This window comes from Mesoplodon mirus (assembly GCF_964341445.2).
Source record: "Mesoplodon mirus genome assembly, chromosome: 16".
In the NCBI taxonomy this organism is placed as follows: domain Eukaryota; kingdom Metazoa; phylum Chordata; class Mammalia; order Artiodactyla; family Ziphiidae; genus Mesoplodon; species Mesoplodon mirus.
In genome coordinates this window covers 29,732,570-29,751,451 of record NC_138992.1, presented here as the reverse complement: position 1 = coordinate 29,751,451, position 18,882 = coordinate 29,732,570, and the positions used below count along the sequence as shown (strand labels likewise).

Genomic DNA, 18,882 nt, shown 5'->3' with positions numbered 1-18,882 from the left:
ACAGAAAGATCTTAGTTTACTACTAAACCATGGTCTGGATAAAATCGAGGAGCAAAATAGATTTGAAAAATGGAATGACTTCCACTCAAAGTTTCCATAATTAATATTTCATGAGTAACATACAAGTTTCAAAGAAATATAAAAAATCAGTTTCAAAAATAATAACATTTGACAAGTCTGGAACCTATAAATATGACCAAAATTAAAGAAATAATATTTTTATAGTTTAAAAAGAAAAGAGACACTGCTTTTAGTTCAACATTCTGTAGAATTTTACGTTTCCTTATTTCAGACATTTATTCTTATTTTAACAGATGTTTATTACATATCTTCTCTGTCTCAGGCACTGTGATAGGCCTTGTGTTTACTAGGTTATGCAAGGAATTTACAATCTAGAAGGAAATATAGACCTGCATCAAGGAATTAAACCACTGTTTCTAAAAGTTATCATGGATTAAGAACAAGGTATTATGAGGGAACACAGAAGGCTACACCTAATGAGGATTAGGAAAGTTTGGAAGAAACACCATCTATGATATCAGATCACTTCGAAGTCTTGCTAACGATATCAAGGAATTGGGGCTTTACTAGGAGGGCAAAGTAGAGCAGTTAAAGGGTATTGAGACAGACATCTATTAGGATCAGTGTCTCCTCTTTCTTCTTCTTCTTCCTCATCGTTATCATCATCATTACCATTATCATTTTTTCACCTCTTACTATGTGCCAGACAATATTAAGTCCTTTTATGTATTATTATTTTAATTCTCACCATAATCTTATGAGAAAAAGACTATTAACACTCCTATTTTAAAAATAAAGAAAACCAAGAGAATGTACTTAATTTTCCTGAGATCATAAGTTACAAGGAGCATAGATGGAAATCATACCCAGATTTGTCTGGCATCATCATCTCTGCTTCTGTATTCTCTACTGCACTTAGCCCATAGTGTGCTGTGGGAGAATGTTTTGCATGAAGGCTAAACTAGAAAGGGGACCTAGTTATGAAGTCATTGTTATTATTCAGGCATCAGAAGACAGTGGACAGAGGTGGTATGAATGGAGAAGAGTGGACATGTTCCAAAGATATTTCAAAAGTAGAATCAACCAGGCTTAGGGATTAATTGGTTGTGTGGAACAGTATTTCTGTTTTGAACAATGAATACACTTCACGAAGTGTATTTGTAAAATCTACCAGGTTTATTGGTACACTAAGGAGCAGTAATGTCAGAAAGATTAAACTTATACACTGCCTGTAGGAGTGCAAATTGGTACAACTTCTATGAAAGGCAATTTACCTGTATCTTTCAGAAGTAAAAGTATGCATAGGTTTGACCCAGAAACCTTACTTCCAGGTATTTATCCACAAACATGTATCTGCGTTGTAATATAGATAGCTGGATAGATAGATTGATTGATTGATAGATATAGATATAGATATACACTGCAGCTTGTTTGGAATTGCAGAATATCAGATGCAAACTGAATCTCCTTCAGTATGAGACAGGCTAATAAATGAGAGTAAATCCATTCAATGAAATGCTTTATAATCCTTAAAGGCAATGAGGCATCTCTATATGTGAATTGATAAGGAAATATTGTATATAGACATATAATTATGTACATATGTGAAAAAGCAAGGTGCAGAAAAAGTGTGTACATATAATTATGTACATATGTGAAAAAGCAAGGTACAGGAAAAAAGTGTGTATGTAGCCTACCTATAGTAGATAGGTAGAGAGAAAGAGAGTGTTTGATATAAGTAGAAATCCATAGGATATCTCTTTAAGGATAAAGATTAACTTATATTCTCCTGAAGTCCTGGAGGTCCTGAAATGAGTAATACAAATAAGAGAATAAAATAAGAAAAAAGTTAATGTTCGAACTGTTATTTTTCAGTCATTCAAATCATATTGCTGCTAGAGCATTGCATTTTGTCCACTAGTTTATTAACACCTGGAGAATACTTGATACTTTTAGACATAAAAGGCAATTCCTGACCTTTGCAAAATTATGGTTTATTTAAGCAAATAAAAATAACATATACATGAAAAGTTATATATACATTTTAATGCTCAATATATTTTAATTGCTAAATTGGATGTAGGTTAGTTCAGAAAGAGGGGAAGAGGGGAGATCAGAGATACCTGAAACTGAGACAAGAATTCACAGGATATGTGGGCCTTGTATTGATTCTTGAAGAATTTGGATACATGCAACTAGAGGGGAAAGAAAACATCAGGCCACAGAGAAGAATAGGAACTTTGTAGTACAGTCAGGGCTTAGGAATGAGCACTGTAAGCAAACGAGCTCAACCAGAGGTAGGGAATCTAGGTTTGGAAATATCAATGTTAGTTTTTTTTTTTTTTTTCTTTTTGCGGTATGCGGGCCTCTCACTGTTGTGGCCTCTCCCGTTGCGGAGCACAGGCTCCGGATGCGCAGGCCCAGCGGCCATGGCTCACGGGCCCAGCCGCTCCGCGGCATATGGGATCCTCCCAGACCGGGGCACGAACCCGTATCCCCTGCATCGGCAGGCGGACTCTCAACCACTGCGCCACCAGGGAGGCCCTCAATGTTAGTTTATAGGGGGACCAGAAAGCAAGGAAAAGGCCTTTGATTTGATGTGATAATAAAGAGGAAACCACTCTGTAAAACTCAAAATATTCTAATATCTTCTTGATAATTCGCTTTGCTAACATTTATTTTGAATCTTTGGCATAAAAATGTTCTTTCTATCCTTAATGCATTTTATTCTTCACTTTATGCCTATTATTTCTTATAATGCCTTTAGTGGAATTAGAGTATATGTGTACCTCATTACCTGCACAATACATCATTTAAACAAAATCCAATGGTCTCACCCAGTTTGAAATTATCCTATGTTTAGTATAACCTTTGAGCTCCAAGCTCTCTTTCCTCTAGGCAAAGCAATGTGATTCACTTATGTACATGCAATAGTGTTTATGGTCAAAAACGCTTAATCGTTTTCCTTTCCTATTCCAAGTATTTTTTATAGGTTTACTGTCTTAAGTATGGGATATATAAAAACATACTTTTATTGTATGGTAGATTGCTTAAACTGATATTCATGGAATTTTATTAACATATTAAAGATACAAAAGTATCTGTATTTATGGACTAGTTTATGAAAACACTTCTTTTGCTTAAGTCAAATTACTTTACAAAAATTCTTTAATGCTATATAACTAAATGGCAAAGTAATTTCAACTAAATGAACATATGAGAATATAGTATTCCTTTCAGCTGGATTTGAAGCCCAGAATCTTATTCATGAATAAAATGATTAAAAGGATTATTTTGTTAAAGTATAATCCCAATAATCCACTGTTTTGTTCAAGTATTATTCACATTTTTAATGAATCTGCCAAGTGAAGGGTCTTGTATTAAATTCACATACCATTTTCCTTAACATTGTGCTAAAAGAGTAACCTAAAGAGTACAGTTGTGCATTTGCTTATAACTTACAATCCTGGCTGGGCATTCAGGGAAAGTCAAATCATTCCACATATTTTGAAACATTTCTATAGTCATGAAGACATACTCTGTGCTCCCATGTACTCTTTGTAAACCTTTCTTATCCTATTTCATTACAAGTATCTTTTTTACATAAAACTTTTTTTGAGGGCAGGAACAATGTCTTATTCATGTGCCATTTATCTTTATCCCTGAGCTGTACCTAGGGTAGACTAAATGCACATAGTATATGTTCAATGAATGTTTGTTAACACTACTGGATTAATGACCTGAACTAATGAAAGTGCCTAAAATAGTATCATGGAATTAATTGCACCCTCAGAAAATTTTTGGTTCAAGATCATAGAACACTGTACACAGTATGTGCTGCAAAAAAGTGTGTGGAACTGTCTGTTATGTAAAAACACACTGCTTACCTCCCATGTGTTACTCATTATAAATTCTCATTTGCTCGGATGTAGTAATGAATTATTTTTTATTAAAGCTTTGGATAGGACAATAGTTTGTGCCAAGGAGCTTTTTTTTCCAGTGTCTGCTACTGACTAATCAAGATCTTGATCTGATCTTTTTATCACAAGTATATAAAACTGATTTAGAAAGCATAATTGATTGACCCTATGGGGAAAAAGTTCAGTGCCTCTAAAAAATATATTCTCTTCCCTCCTTGTATTCTCTACTTCAGGGAATTAACATTTTATTAACCTTTCAATTTATTTTCAAGAAAAAGCATTCAGCTCATCACAAACTTGATTTAATTTTCTTTGGTTTATGACATGTCTTATATTTTAAGAAAAAATTCATATTTTCTTTTGTGTGACTTATACCATGACAAAACTATTGACCTGGATGAAATAAATCTGTGAAAAGTTATATAGATCAGGTACTAAAGATATCATTTTCTTCCTTTTCTTTCCAGGTCTTCTCAGACTGTGAGTAACTAAGTGGTTTGTGCATCATTGCGGTAGCCAAGCTAAAATTCCTGGCGGCCTTGTCTGCTTGATCTACTCATTCCCTGCTCTGAAACCAAGAGAAGACTGTGCCACAAGAGTCCTCCAGAAATTGCTACAATGTCTGTATCTAATTTATCATGGTAAGTGAATGACTTCCTAACTTTAAATGCAAATACACGTATATCATGAAGCAATATTTTATAAGTTGTATGGTCAGAACTAAAACAGGGAGAGAACTTAAAAATCTGTTTTCAAGAAATTGTTGTCCTATGTTAGGGTGACGAAGGCAACCTAGAATTAAAAGTTTGACACTTTCAGTACTATGGTGTCTGGGGACTCTGGAAAGGGTTCTAGCCTCCCACTGAATCCGCATGATATCCACTGCCTTTCTTTTCAGCACACTCTGGGGGAGAGAGGGATAGGAATATAATATCCTTTCAACATTCATATCCTCTGTGATATGCCCAGATTCAGGACTAACAAGCTATAAGCATGGCTCTAAGGGTAGGATAGACATTTTCTCATCAATACTTTTCTTCAGACTTCCTATTTCAACAGACCTACCCAAATTAAACTGAGTAGAACTCAAATATGGAAGAGAAATTTCTGTTATAGATTCATACCTCTAAACAGCTGGCATTCTGAATAATCTTTGACTTACACATCATGTTTAAAAGCTGTTCGTGGTTTTAAAAAAGCATGAAGATATTTTTCTGGCAAATAATCAACAACTTTTCCTTGTCAATGAAGAGCAGTACTAGCAGGGATGAATTTTAAGCTGTTTTATTGAATCTTGGATTTTTTCTGTATATAAGGAGCTGAACAAGTGATATACAAATTCACGGTATTCAATATGTGAATGTCAGAAAAACCTGGTAATCTTTTCTGTTTCCTTAAGAACCCATCTCATCCTTGTCTTCAATTTGTACTGGAACCGTAGATAGCATCAGATTAAAGACTAGTTTCTGCAGTGTAATTCCACGCATTTAGTTTTAGTTAAGTAAACAATTTCTTTAGGGCAGAGGATGGAATCATTTGTTTAGATTTAGAGTAGTATTTCTGAGGGACCCATTTTTATGGGTGCCTTAGACTATGTCCTTGGGTCCCTACTGGGTGCTGAGGATCTCAGTTTGAAAAAAAATAATTGAAGAAGCTGAAATATATTCTGTAAAAATAAATGAAAAAAACATTTAAGTTATGAATTATTACTGCAAAATGTTTCCTTTTATATTATTATAAAAATAAAATTATCATTAAAATTTAAAAACTAAACTATTTCTGTAAAACTTGTGAACCCATTCAAACCCTTAAAAGAATTATACGCCTGGCAGACGTGTGTGTTGGAGGTGAATCCTCAAAAAAGAAGACTGCATACCAAAGAAAAAAAAGAAAGAGAAGGAGGAAGGGGAGGGGACAGAAGAGGAGAAGAAAGAGGAGGGGGAGGGGGAGGGAGAGGGTTGGGGGAAGAGAAGATGAGTAAGAAGCAGGAGAAGGAGAGGGAGATTAAAACACACATGTGATTGCCATAGCTCAAGGTAGTCTGTGGTGTGGCCTGGTTCACAGAGTCAGGACAAGGCTGACACAGGAGCCTGTCCTTGGTTTGTACCTCAGTGAACAGATACCTTGATGTGAGTGAACTCCACACGAAGAGAAAGATTGTATCCTGTGGTTCCAGTCCAATTGTCCAGCCTGGCTCTTAGAATTTAGTGGATGTTGTATAAATTTGTGCTGTGTGAATGAGTGAAAAAAAATGCAAACCAGGTATTTCAATGTGAAATTAATGTTTTTATTTGAGAAGAGAATTTAAAATTAAAAATTTAAAATTATGAGAGTATCTTATAGATTTCATATATCTGAAATTTGTTAGAATTCTTTCCATGTTAAAGGTTCAAATTTTACAGAGATAATTCCTGGATATTTTCATTCGATGGTATCCTTAATTCTGGCCACAACTGATGTTCCATGTTAGATTTCCATATAGGGAGCTCTTAGTTTGTTTTACCAGTGTCATCCCTTCATACAACTGTGTGCCATTTGGCACTTCCATTCTCCCTCTTAGAATTTGGGCTCCCCACATACTGGCAAGAAAGAAGTATGGAAAGGAAATCTAAGATATGCAAAACAAGTCATTGATTTATTTCACTTACACCCAGTTTAGAAATCATTAATCTTCTTTTTTCACATTAACCTTTGTAATTCTTCTATATTTCCTAACATTTCTCATCTACAATTTGGGAAACATTATCTTATAAATATTTGAATACAGATGCATGGTAACTCATCAATTCTCTATGAGAATTTCTCACAGATCTACATTAATTTAGTGGAATTATTGTAGTCTAGGGTCTGGCTCTCTGTTTTGAAATCCAGAAACTAAGATGTGAAAATACTGACATTGGAAAATAAACTGGGTTGCCAGACTACTAATTTAAATAAAATATGTAGGTAATTTTTAGGTTTGCAGGATGCTTGCTTTGGCCTGACCAGTGCATCCTCTAACTGTTACAGAAAACTATCTGAGAATCTAAATCAGAAGTTTGGCTGATGTCACATTGTCATGGCAAGGAGAGTTATATGCTTCCAGAGTTCAATGGAAACAGGATAGGCTGCGCCTGGCAGGATTACCTGTCAATAAGGGATGTATCTGCCACATACCACCATCTGTTTCTCAGGGCAGCTTCTTCATGGCTAGGAGTTAGAGGAACACTGTCAGTGTTTGTCACTCTGATTCTTCTGTTCCATGTCTGCCAAACTCTCCTCAGCTTGGCTTTCTCACTAATGTTAGCACCGCGTTTATAGTCCAAACTTACTTCAATCTGTGAATAGTTTGCTCTGCCTACCATGATTTTGTACATACCTGACCATAACCATGTGTTGATTTTAAAATTTAACTCTGAGGCCTAATGGGAGAAGGGATGCCTAATTGTGATACCTACACATAACCTAGGAATTTAGAAAATATAGGTTAAGATACTTACATTCATATTTACAATTATCCAAGCAATCCTCCCAGCTTTGAAATACCAGTATAAGAAAATTGTCTTTTTACATATTAAAAACAAAAAAATTTCGTGCTCTAGAAGTTATGTGTATGACCCCTAAAAAAAATAAAATAACTTGGCCCTTTCATGCAGAATCTCAAAAAGAAATACAATCTAGGAAAGTTCCAAATTTCTGGGAAATTATGCAGCGTCAGTCAGGTAAGGAGGTTGGTGGGAATTGATTACGAGTCACACAGGGACACAAAACGGGTGTTTCATGAGTCTTTGTCTTTAGTAAATAATTACCAGAGGGAGACAATGATCGAGTTGACGTTGGTTAAGATAGAGACAGAGGGATGTACAGAATCCATTGCAGACGTCCACAGACAGGTGAGAGGTTCCAGGCTATGATCTGAGGGAAAGAATGGTTGCCGGTAGCAGAGATAATTAACAAGGGACATGAGGAGGTACAAAGAGTCGAGAAAGGATCCTATGTCTATAGCACAAAGCGGGAAAAGTGATGATGCCGAGAAGTGCTTAGAAGAAATTTCAGTGCTTCCTTTCCTGATAATCATCCACAATCCCTCCTTTTAAAACTGTTTTTATAAGATATATATATATGTACATATATAATATATATAAACATTTTATATGTACATATATGTAATGTTTTAAAACATACACTTTTTACAACATGCAATCTAAGTGAATATTATCAAGAGTGAACATTTACATGGCATTTACCATGTACTAGGCACTTTTTTTTAGATACTTTGTCCATATACTCCTCACAACAACCTTCTTAGGAATGTAATGTTGTTTTTTGCATTTCCAGAAATGGAAAAGTTAGGCGCAGAAAGTTAAGTAATTTGCCCAATATGATACAGCCACTGAGTAGAGAGTTAGGAAATGAAGGCCGCCAGCCATTTCGTGCTCCTAACCACTAAACTACCCGTGTAAAACCAAAAACTCTCGGTGTGAAAACAATATCCCTGCTCTGCGCGTGTGGCTTCAAAGCAAGCGCCCTTGTTCCCATTTCCAACCAGAATGCTTCCCTTAATTTCCTCCAATAGGGATATCCTGGCGTCTCTCCTGGAAGGAAGGGAGTGTGCGGACCGGGAACCCTAGCAGGCATTAGCGAGGCAGGATGTGGAATGAGCCCCCTGATTTCTGAGGGGCGGTAAGGAGGTTGTTGCTAGCAGAAACTTAGTTCCAGAATTCCATAAAGTGAGCTAACTACTAAATATAAACTACTAAACTACTAAATATACTACTAAATATAAATCTTAGTTCCACTTGTTATGTTACAGGCTAGAAATTGTCAGGTTTTCAGCATAATACCAAAGAAGCACAACAGAGAGATGCCAGCTCTTTGCTGTAGTTCAACTGAAATGGCTTTTTAAGTGCTCATCTCATAGAGACCCTCCACTACTAAATCCAGTACTTTCTACCTCCCCGGACCATCTTGCACCCTCAGCTTCCATTATTTTAGTGTTACTGTACATATATAGGTCAGTATTTAGAGAGAGATTCTAGTAGTGGCTCAAATGACACCAAATGACATCTCTTTGACCCCAAATTATTTTTCATTGTGCTATCTGCACACACTTCAGCTTTTGCCCCATGGTATCTTAAAGACATTATGGCACCTGACAGAGGTGAAGGTAATTCAACTAGAGCCAGGTAGGGGAGGAAGAGGACAGTGGATGAAAGCAAGCCAAATAGGCAGTCAAAATTAGTTGAGCGTCTGTAATGTGCCATGTGCTAAACACAGAGCAGTGTTGGTGGAAAGTAATAACTGCTCTTATAGGAGCTTATAGTTTGGCTAGGAAGACTAAGTGAGGTTGATCCTTGAACAACGTGGGTTTTAACTGCACAGGTTCGCTTATATGGGAATTTTTTTCAATAAATACAGTTGGCCCTCAGTATCTGCATATGTGGAAACTGTGGATGTGAGGGCCCACTACTGGACTTGAGCTTGGTGGATTTTGATATCCTTGGCAGGTCCTGGAATCAATCCCCTGCAGATAGTGAGGGAGATGACTGTAATCAAATAACTGATTTAATGTGATAAGCGCTCTAAGAGGAAGTCCAGGGTGTTTTGAAAATCAAAATGGATATTTGTTTTTTCTGCTTGGGAAGAAATGCCTTATTTTTCAGAAATACAAATGCACCTCTTGCATTTGTTTCTAAAAATAAAGAAATATGCTAATTACAAAGAGTTAAATGCTATACAATTGTAAAGCAGAAATAAAAAATGAACTAAATCCTGTCATTCATAGAAAGCCACTGTTATAAATGTGAGATATATTCTTTTCTACATATAGTCACATCTTTTTGCAAAAATGGACTCAAACCATGCATGATATTTTGCCATCTTCTCTTTTCACTGAACAGTTTCTACAGCCATCTCTCTATTTGAAGGTTATAAAGTGACATCATCACGTATAAAGTCTGGTGATGTATGGCAGTACTGTTATTTATTTCAGCCATCCAGATTGGACCTTCATATGTTTTCTAATTTTTGTTTTTACTATTGTAAATATTGATACGTCTCGTGAGATGAAAATTATTCAAACATTGCTGGTTCACAAGGTACTGTGCCATTCAGAGTACCTGGCGAGGCCCTGTCTTGTTGCAGCTCCTGGAATTGCAGACATCAAGGCTATGGAGAAAATACGGGATTTCTGAGAAAGGGTCTTCTCAACTCATCTCCTTTTTTATTTTAGAAAAGGACCCATCATGTATGCTAACCCTTTCACCAGATGTTTAACCTTATAAACATTGAAAATGTGCTGATAATTGTCAAAGAAATATTTTCTTATATTTGACTAATAGAATTTTATCAAAAGTCAACAAAATATTCTATCACGCATGCCCATAGGTTGGAAATATAACAAAAGTCTGAATTCTGTAAGTTATTGAGGTATTGACTAAATTTAGAAGCAGTGAATGGTTTTTATTGAATATGCCTGTAGTATAAAATGCTATTATGAATGTGGAGAAGTTCAGTAATGCTCTAATAGGAGATTAAAACTAATTTGAATTATCTTCTTTATCCAAATATAGTGTGTTAGAATCCTAGAATTGAGAAAGATACAAAATTTGGTTTGTCAGATTATTCACATTATTTATAATATATTTATCTAAGTTCTTCTTTAATGAACAAGTGAAGAAATGTATCATTCCACATCATTCTTTGGCACCTGCATTTAGGAGAAAAAAAAATCTGGAGAGATGGAGCAGCCTGTTTATTCTAAGGAAGGGGGAGAAGGGGAAGAATCAGGATCCTTCCTCAAATTGGGAGATTGGGATTGACACATATATACTATTGATACTATGTGTAAAATAGACAACTGCTGGGAACATACTGTATAGCACAGGGAACTCTACTTAATGCGCTGTAGTGTCCTAAATTGAGGGGATATGTATATATGTATGGCTGATGCATTTTGCTGTGCAGTGGAAGCTAACACAACGTTGTAAAGCAACTATACTCCAATAAAAATTAATTTAAAAAGAAATAAATATTTAAAAAATTGCCTTAACCACTCTTCTGCAAACTACTTGTCCTATTTACACTGTTAAATAATAGGCTCTCAGGGACAGGATCTGCAGTGACAGAGGAAGTAGAGATTTGAATTGTCTCTATTTTTGGAGGGATCAGAACCCACAGGGGGAAAAATGTGGTTAAGTAGAGATTGCAAGGGAAGTTTTGACACTGAGTTTTACAGTAAAGGTTAAAAGTCAATTGTCAACAGCCTACTATTGGAGAAGAGGGAAAAAATAAAAAGGTTACCCATAAATATAAAGCTAATACTTTGAACTGAAAAAAAGATGAGAGCTTCTGAGTGATAGGACAGGCTTAACTGGTTAGATACTGTGAGTATTTCTCAGTGTGGTAAGTTTGTGTTGAATGAATGACTAGTATATTAAGGTACTGGGAAGAGAGAATATATGTGTGTGTGTGTATATATATATATATATATATATATATATATATATTCTTTTTCATATTCTTTTCCATTATGCTTTATCACAGGATATTGAATACAGTTCCCTGTGCTATACAGTAGGACTTTGTTGTTTATCCATTCCATATGTAATGGTTTGCATCTTCTCATCCCAAACTCCCAGCCCTTCCCTCCCCCAACCCCCCACTCCCCACAACCACAAATCTGTTCTCTATGTCTGTGAGTCTGTTTCTGTTTCATAGATAAGTTCATTTGTGTCATGTTTTAGATTCCACATATAAGTGATATAATATGGTATTTGTCTTTCTTTTTCTGACTTACTTCACTTAGTATGATAATCTCTAGGTCCATCCATGTTGCTGCAAATGGCATATTTCATTCTTTTGTATGGATGAGTAGTATTCCATTGTATATAGGTACATCTTCTTTATCCACTCCTCTGTTGATGGACATTTAAGTTGTTTCCATGTCTTGGCTATTGTGAATGGTGGAGTTCAGCTTGATTTTAAAACTATTCCAGTTCAATTGAGGAAAAAAAAAATCAAACATTTTTCAGGTCAATTGGATTGTCATTAAAAGAGTTAGATTTATTCATTTATACTTGCTTTTATGTTTTTTTCTAAAGAATAGGTTTATTGTTAGGAGTTGTATAGGAATCTAAAAATAATTCCTGTACAGAGATAAATTAGTATATGTTAATTGCATTATTTTTATGTAAATTAGAATTTTTTATGGTTATATTCATGCATTTCTTCATTCAACAAATATTTTGAGTGCCTACAATGTGCAATTTTCAGTGCTGTGGATAGAATAATAAATGAAACAAGCCCCTACTCTCATTAAAATTACATTCTAGTGCTGAAGACAAATAAACAAATTAACAAATATGTTTTATAATATCAGATAGTGGTAAGGATTTTGAAGAATAATCAGCAGAGTGAAAATATAGAGTGATGGCAGCCATGGGGAATTGGTGAAGAAAAGCCTCTTGGACAGGTGGTACTTAAGTAGAAAGGGAATGAGCTATACAACTTCCAGAGGAAAGCCATTTCAGGCAGAAAAACAGAAGGACAAAGGCTCTGAGACTGAAATGTACCTGATGTGTTTGAGGAATCATCAAGGAAGCTAGTTTGGTGGAAACAACCAATAGAGGGGAGAGTCCTAGGAACTAACTGAGCTTGGAGAGGTAGCAGGGACCATGTAGGTCACCAGAAAGACTGAATTATATTCTAAGTGTGATGGGAAACCTTGCCCTCACTTATCACATTATAGGCAAAAGTTCATATAAAATATAAATTTAGAGAAATTCAGTGTTGGGAAGAATTGAGTGTTGAGACCAGAGTCTTAATCTGATTTCTATTTAAAAGGACCTCTGTGTGATCTACAAATTTTATTAAAACAGTTTATATTATATTCTGAATATAAACATACAGCAGATATGATTAATGAGATGTAATAATGAAAGTTTTTTAATGAAAAACATCTTTTTCAGAATAATAGCCTGTGTCTCCTTACCATCCATTTCAAAAGATCCAACAAATCTGATACATCTGAATAATTAGGGGCATGATATAAAAGAGATTTCATCTACAGAAATATTCTATCTTGTATTAAGGAGCCGATCAGAAGAAGGTGAATGAATGTTTTTGTAAATCGTGGAAATTGAGAATATCAATTATCGGACCTTTGGGTTCAAGATGGCAGAGTAGAAGGATGTGCACTCACTCCATCTTGCAAGAGCACCAGAATCACAACTAACTGCTGAACAGTCATCGACAGGAAGACACTGGAACTCACCAAAAAACACACCCCACATCCAAAGACAAAGGAGAAGCCACAGTGAGACAGTAGGAGGGGTGCAATCACAATAAAATAAAATCCCATAACCACTGGGTGGGTGACTCACAAACTGGAGAACACTTATACCACAAAAGTCCACCCACTGGAGTGAAGGCTCAGGCTCAGGCTTCCCAACCTGCGGGTCCAGCAATGGGAGGAGAAATTTCCAGAGAATCAGACTTTGAAGGCTAGCGGGATTTGATTGAAGAGCTTCAACAGGACCGGGGGGAAACAGAGACTCCACTCTTGGAGGGCACACACAAAGCAGTGTGTGCAGCAGGATACAGGGGGGAAGGAGCAGTGACCCCACAGGATACTGAACCAGACCTATCTGCTAGTGTTGGAGGGTCTCCTGCAGAGGAAGGGCGTGGCTGTGGCTCACCACGGGGACAAGGACACTGGTAGCAGAAGTTCTGGGAAATACTCCTTGGCATGAGCCCTCCTGGAGTCCGCCACCAAAGAACCTGTAGCCTCCACTGCTGGGGCGCCTCAGCACAAACAACCAACAGGGAGGGAACCCAGCCCCACCCATCAGCAGACAAGCAGATTAAAGTTTTACTGAGCTCTGCCCAGCAGAGCAACACCCAGCTCTTCCCAACACCAGTCCCTCCCATCAGGAAGCTTGCACAAGCCTCTTAGAAAGCCTCATCCACCAGAGGGCAGACAGCAGAAGCTAGAAGAACTACAGTCCTGCAGCATGTGAAACGAAAACCACATTCACAGAGAGATAGCCAAAATGAAAATGCAGAAGGCTATGTACCAGATGAAGGAACAAGATAAACCCCCAGAAAAACAACTAAATGAAGTGGAGATAGGCAACCTTCCACAAAAAGAATTCAGAATAATGATAGTGAAGATGATACAGGACCTTGGAAAAAGAATGGAGGCAAAGATCGAGAAGATGCACGAAATGTTTACAAAGACCTACAAGAATTAAAGAACAAACACCTAGAAGTATTAAGGAACAAACAAACAGAGATGAACAATACAATAACTGAAATGAAAAATACACTGGAAGGACTCAATAGCAGAATAACTGAGGCAGAAGAAAGGATAATTGACCTGGAAGACAGAATGGTGGAATTCACTGCTGTGGAACAGAATCAAGAAAAAAGAATGAAAAGAAATGAAGACAGCCTAAGAGACCTCTAGGACAACATTAAACGCACTGACATTCGCATTATAGGGGTCCCAGAAGGAGAGGAGAAAGGACGTGAGAAAATATTTGAAGATTACAGTCGAAAACTTTCCTAACATGGGAAAGGACATAGCCACCCAAGTACAGGAAGCACGGAGAGTCCCAGGCAGGATAAACCCAAGGAGAAACACACCAAGACACATAGTAATCAAATTGACAGAAATTAAAGACAAAAATTATTCAAAGCAGCAAGGGAAAAATGACAAATAACGTACAAAGGAACTCTAGTAAGGTTAACAGCTGATTCCTCAGCAGAAACTGTAAAAGCCAAAAGGGAGTGGCACGATATATTTAAACAGAAGAATCTACAACCAAGATTACTCTACCCGGCAAGGATCTCATTCAGATTTGACGGAGAAATCAAAAGCTTTACAGACAAGCAAAAGCTAAGAGAACTCAGCACCACAAAACCAGCTCTACAACAAATGTTAAAGGAACTTCTCTAAGTGGGAAACACAAGAAAAGAAAAGGACCTACAAAAACAAACCCAAAACAATTAAGAAAATGGTAATAGGCACCTACCTATTGATAATTACCTTAAATGTGAATGGATTAAATGCTCCAACCAAAAGACACAGGCTCACTGAATGGATACAAAAACAAGACTCACATATATGCAGTCTACAGCAGACCCACTTCAGACCTAGGGACATATACAGACTGAAAGTGAGGGGATGGAAAAAGATATTCCATGCAAATGGAAATCAAAAGAAAGCTAGAGTAGCAATACTCATATCAGATAAAATAAACTTTCAAATAAAGAATGTTAAAAGAGACAACCAAGGACACCACATTATGATCAAGGGATCCATCCAAGAAGAAGACATAACAATTATAAATATATATGCACCCAAGATAGGAGAACCTCAATACATAAGGCAAATGCTAACAGCTATAAAAGAGGAAATCCACAGTAATACAATAATAGTGGGGGACTTTAACACCTCACTTACACCAATGGATAGATCATCCAGGCAGAAAATTAATAATGAAACACAAGCTTTAAATGACACAATAGACCAGACAGATTTAATTGATATTTATAGGACATTACATCTTAAAACAGCAGATTACACTCTCTTCTCAAGTGCACATGGAACATTCTCCAGGATAGATTACATCATGGGTCACAAATCAAGCCTCGGTAAATTTAAGAAAATTGAAATCATATGAAGCACTTTTTCCAACTACAACACTATGAGATTAGAAATAAATTACAGGGGAAAAAATGTAAAAAACACAAACACATGGAGGCTAAACAATAAGTTACTAAATAACCAAGAGATCACTGAAGAAATCAAAGAAGAGATCAAAAAATACCTAGAGACAAATGGCAACGAAAACATGACAATCCAAAACCTATGGGATGGAGCAAAAGCAGTTCTAAGAGGGAAGTTTATAGCAATACAATCCTACCTCAAGAAACAAGAAAAATCTCAAATAAACAACCTAACCTTACACCTAAAGTAACTAGAGAAAGAAGAACAAACAAAACCCAAAGTTAGTAGAAGGAAAGAAGTCATAAAGATCAGAGCAGAAATAAATGAAATAGAAACAAAGAAAAGAATAGCAAAAATCAATAAAACTAAAAGCTGATTCTTTGAGAAGAGAAACAAAATTGATAAACCTTTAGCCAGACTCATCAAGAGAAAGAGGGAGAGGACTCAAATCAATAAAATTAGAAATGAAAAAGGAGAAGTTACAACGGACACCACAGAAATGCAAAGCATCCTAAGAGACTACTACAAGCAACTCTATGCCAATAAAATGGACAAACTGGAAGAAATGGACAAATTCATAGAAAGGTATAACCTTCCAAGACTGAACCAGAAAGAAATAGAAAATATGAACAGACCAATCACTGAAATTGAAACTGTGATTAAAAGTCTTCCAACAAACAAAAGTCCAGGACCAGATGCCTTCACAGGTGAATTCTATCAAACATTTAGAAGAGAGCTAACACCCATCCTTCTCAAACTCTTCCAAAAAATTGCAGAGGAAGGAACACTGACAGACTCATTCTACAAGTCCACCATCACCCTGATACCAAAACCAGACAAATACAGACCGATAGCACTGATGAATGCAAAAATCCTCAACGAAATACTAGCAAACAGAATCCAACAGCACATTAAAAGGATCGTGCACCATGCGCAAGTGGGGTTTATCCCAGGGATGCAAGGATTCTTTGATATATGCAAAGCAATCAATGTGATGCACCATGTTAACAAATAGAAGAATAAAATCCATATGATCATCTCAATAGATGCAGAAAAAGCTTTCGACAAATTTCAACACCCATTTATGATAAAAGCTCTCCAGAAAGTGGGCATAGAGGGAACCTACCTCAACATAATAAAGGCCATATACAAGAAACCGACAGCAAACATTATTCTTAACGGTGAAAAACTGAAAGCATTTTCTCTAAGATCAGGAACAAGAGAAGGATGTCCACTCTCGCCACTATTATTCAACATAGTTTTGGAAGTCCTAGCCATGGCAATCAGAGAAGAAAAAGAAATAAAAGGAATACAAGTTGGAAAAGAAGAAGTAAAACTGTCACTGTATGCAGATGACATGATACTATACATAGAGAATCCTGAAAATGCCACCAGAAAACTGCTAGAGCTAATCAATGAATTTGGTAAAGTTGCAGGATACAAAATTAATGCACAGAAATCTCTTGTATTCCTACACGCTAACAATGAAAGATCAGAAAAGAAATTAAGGAAACAATCCCATTCACCATTTCAACAAAAAGAATAAAATACCTAGGAATAAACCTACCTAAAGAGGTAAAAGACCTGTACTCAGAAAGCTATAAGGCACTGATGAAAGAAATCAAAGATGGCACAAACAGATGGAGACATATACCATGTTCTTGGATTGGAAGAATCAATATTGTGAAAATGACTATACTCCACAAAGCAATCTACAGATTCAATGCAATTCTTATCAAAATACCAATGGCATTTTTTATGGAACTACAACAAAAAAATCTTAAAATTTGTATGGAGACACAAAAAACCCCGAATAGCCAAAGCAGTCTTGAGGGAAAAAAATGGGGCTGGAGGAATCAGACTCCCTGACTTCAGACTATACTACAAAGCTACAGTAATCAAGACAATATGGTACTGACACAAAAACAGAAATATAGATCAGTGGAACAGGATAGAAAGCCCAGAGATAAACCCACGCACCTATGGTCAACTAATCTATGACAAAGGCGGCAAGGATATACAATGGAGAAAAGACAGTCTTCAATAAGTGGTGCTGGGAAAACTGGACAGCTACATGTAAAAGAATGAAATTAGAACACTGCCTAACACCATACACAAAAATAAACTCAAAATGGATCAAAGCTCTAAATGTAAGACCAGACACTATAAAACTCTTAGAGGAAAACACAGGAAGAACTTTCTTTGACATAAATCTCAGGAAGATCTTTTTTGATCCACCTCTTAGAGTAATGGAAATAAAAACAGAAATAAACAAATGGGACCTAATGAAACTTCAAAGCTTTTGCACAACAAAGGAAACTATAAACAAGACAAAAAGCCAGCCCTCAGAATGGGAGAAAATATTTGCAAACGAATCAACAGACAAAGGATTAATCTCCCAAATATACAAACAGCTCATGCAGCTCAATGTTAAAATACAAACAGCTCAATCAAAAAATGGGCAGAAGACCTAAATGGACATTTCTCCAAAGAAAACATACAGATGGCCACGAGGCACATGAAAAGCTGCTCAACATCACTAATCATTAGAGAAATGCAAATCAAAACTACAATGAGTTTTCACCTCACACCGGTTAGAATGGGCATCATCAGAAAATCTACAAACAAAAAATGCTGGAGAGGGTGTGGAGAAAAGGAAAGCCTCCTGCACTGTTGGTGGGAGTGTAAATTGGTACAGCCACTATGGAGAACAGTATGGAGGTTCCTTAAAAAACTAAAAATAGAATTACCATATGACCCAGCAATCCCACTACTGGACATATACCTAGAGAAAACCATAATTCAAAAAGACACATGCACCCCAATGTTCACTGCAGCACTATTTACAATAGCCAGGTCATGGAAGCAACCTAAATGCCCATCAACAGATGAATGGATAAAGAAGATGTGGTACATATATACAATGGAGTATTATCAGCCATAAAAAGGAACGAAATTGGGTCATTTTTAGAGATGTGGATGGACCTAGAGACTGTCATACAGAGTGAAGTAAGTCAGAAAGAGAAAAACAAATATCATGTATTAATGCCTATATGTGGAATCTAGAAAAATGGTACCAGTGAACCAGTTTGCAAGGCAGAAATAGAGACGCAGATGTAGAGAACCAACGTATGGACATCAAGGGGGGAAAGTGGGGGGAGGGGTTGTGGTGGTGGTGGGATGAATTGGGAAATTGGGGTTGACATATATGCACTAATATGCATAAAA

At 36.5% G+C, this 18,882-nt stretch overlaps 1 protein-coding gene across 2 annotated transcripts in view; it reads left to right on the top strand.

Annotated features, from left to right (window-relative positions):
* The window catches only part of OXR1 (oxidation resistance 1), a 446,853-nt gene that overhangs the window by 80,187 nt on the left and 347,784 nt on the right, over positions 1–18,882 (top strand). For both annotated transcript variants that reach the window (XM_082601053.1, XM_082601051.1), the window contains exon 2: positions 4,409–4,582. In XM_082601053.1, coding sequence (XP_082457179.1) covers positions 4,560–4,582 — 23 coding nt within the window. In that variant the 5' untranslated portion in view covers positions 4,409–4,559. The remainder of the gene's footprint in view (positions 1–4,408; positions 4,583–18,882) is intronic.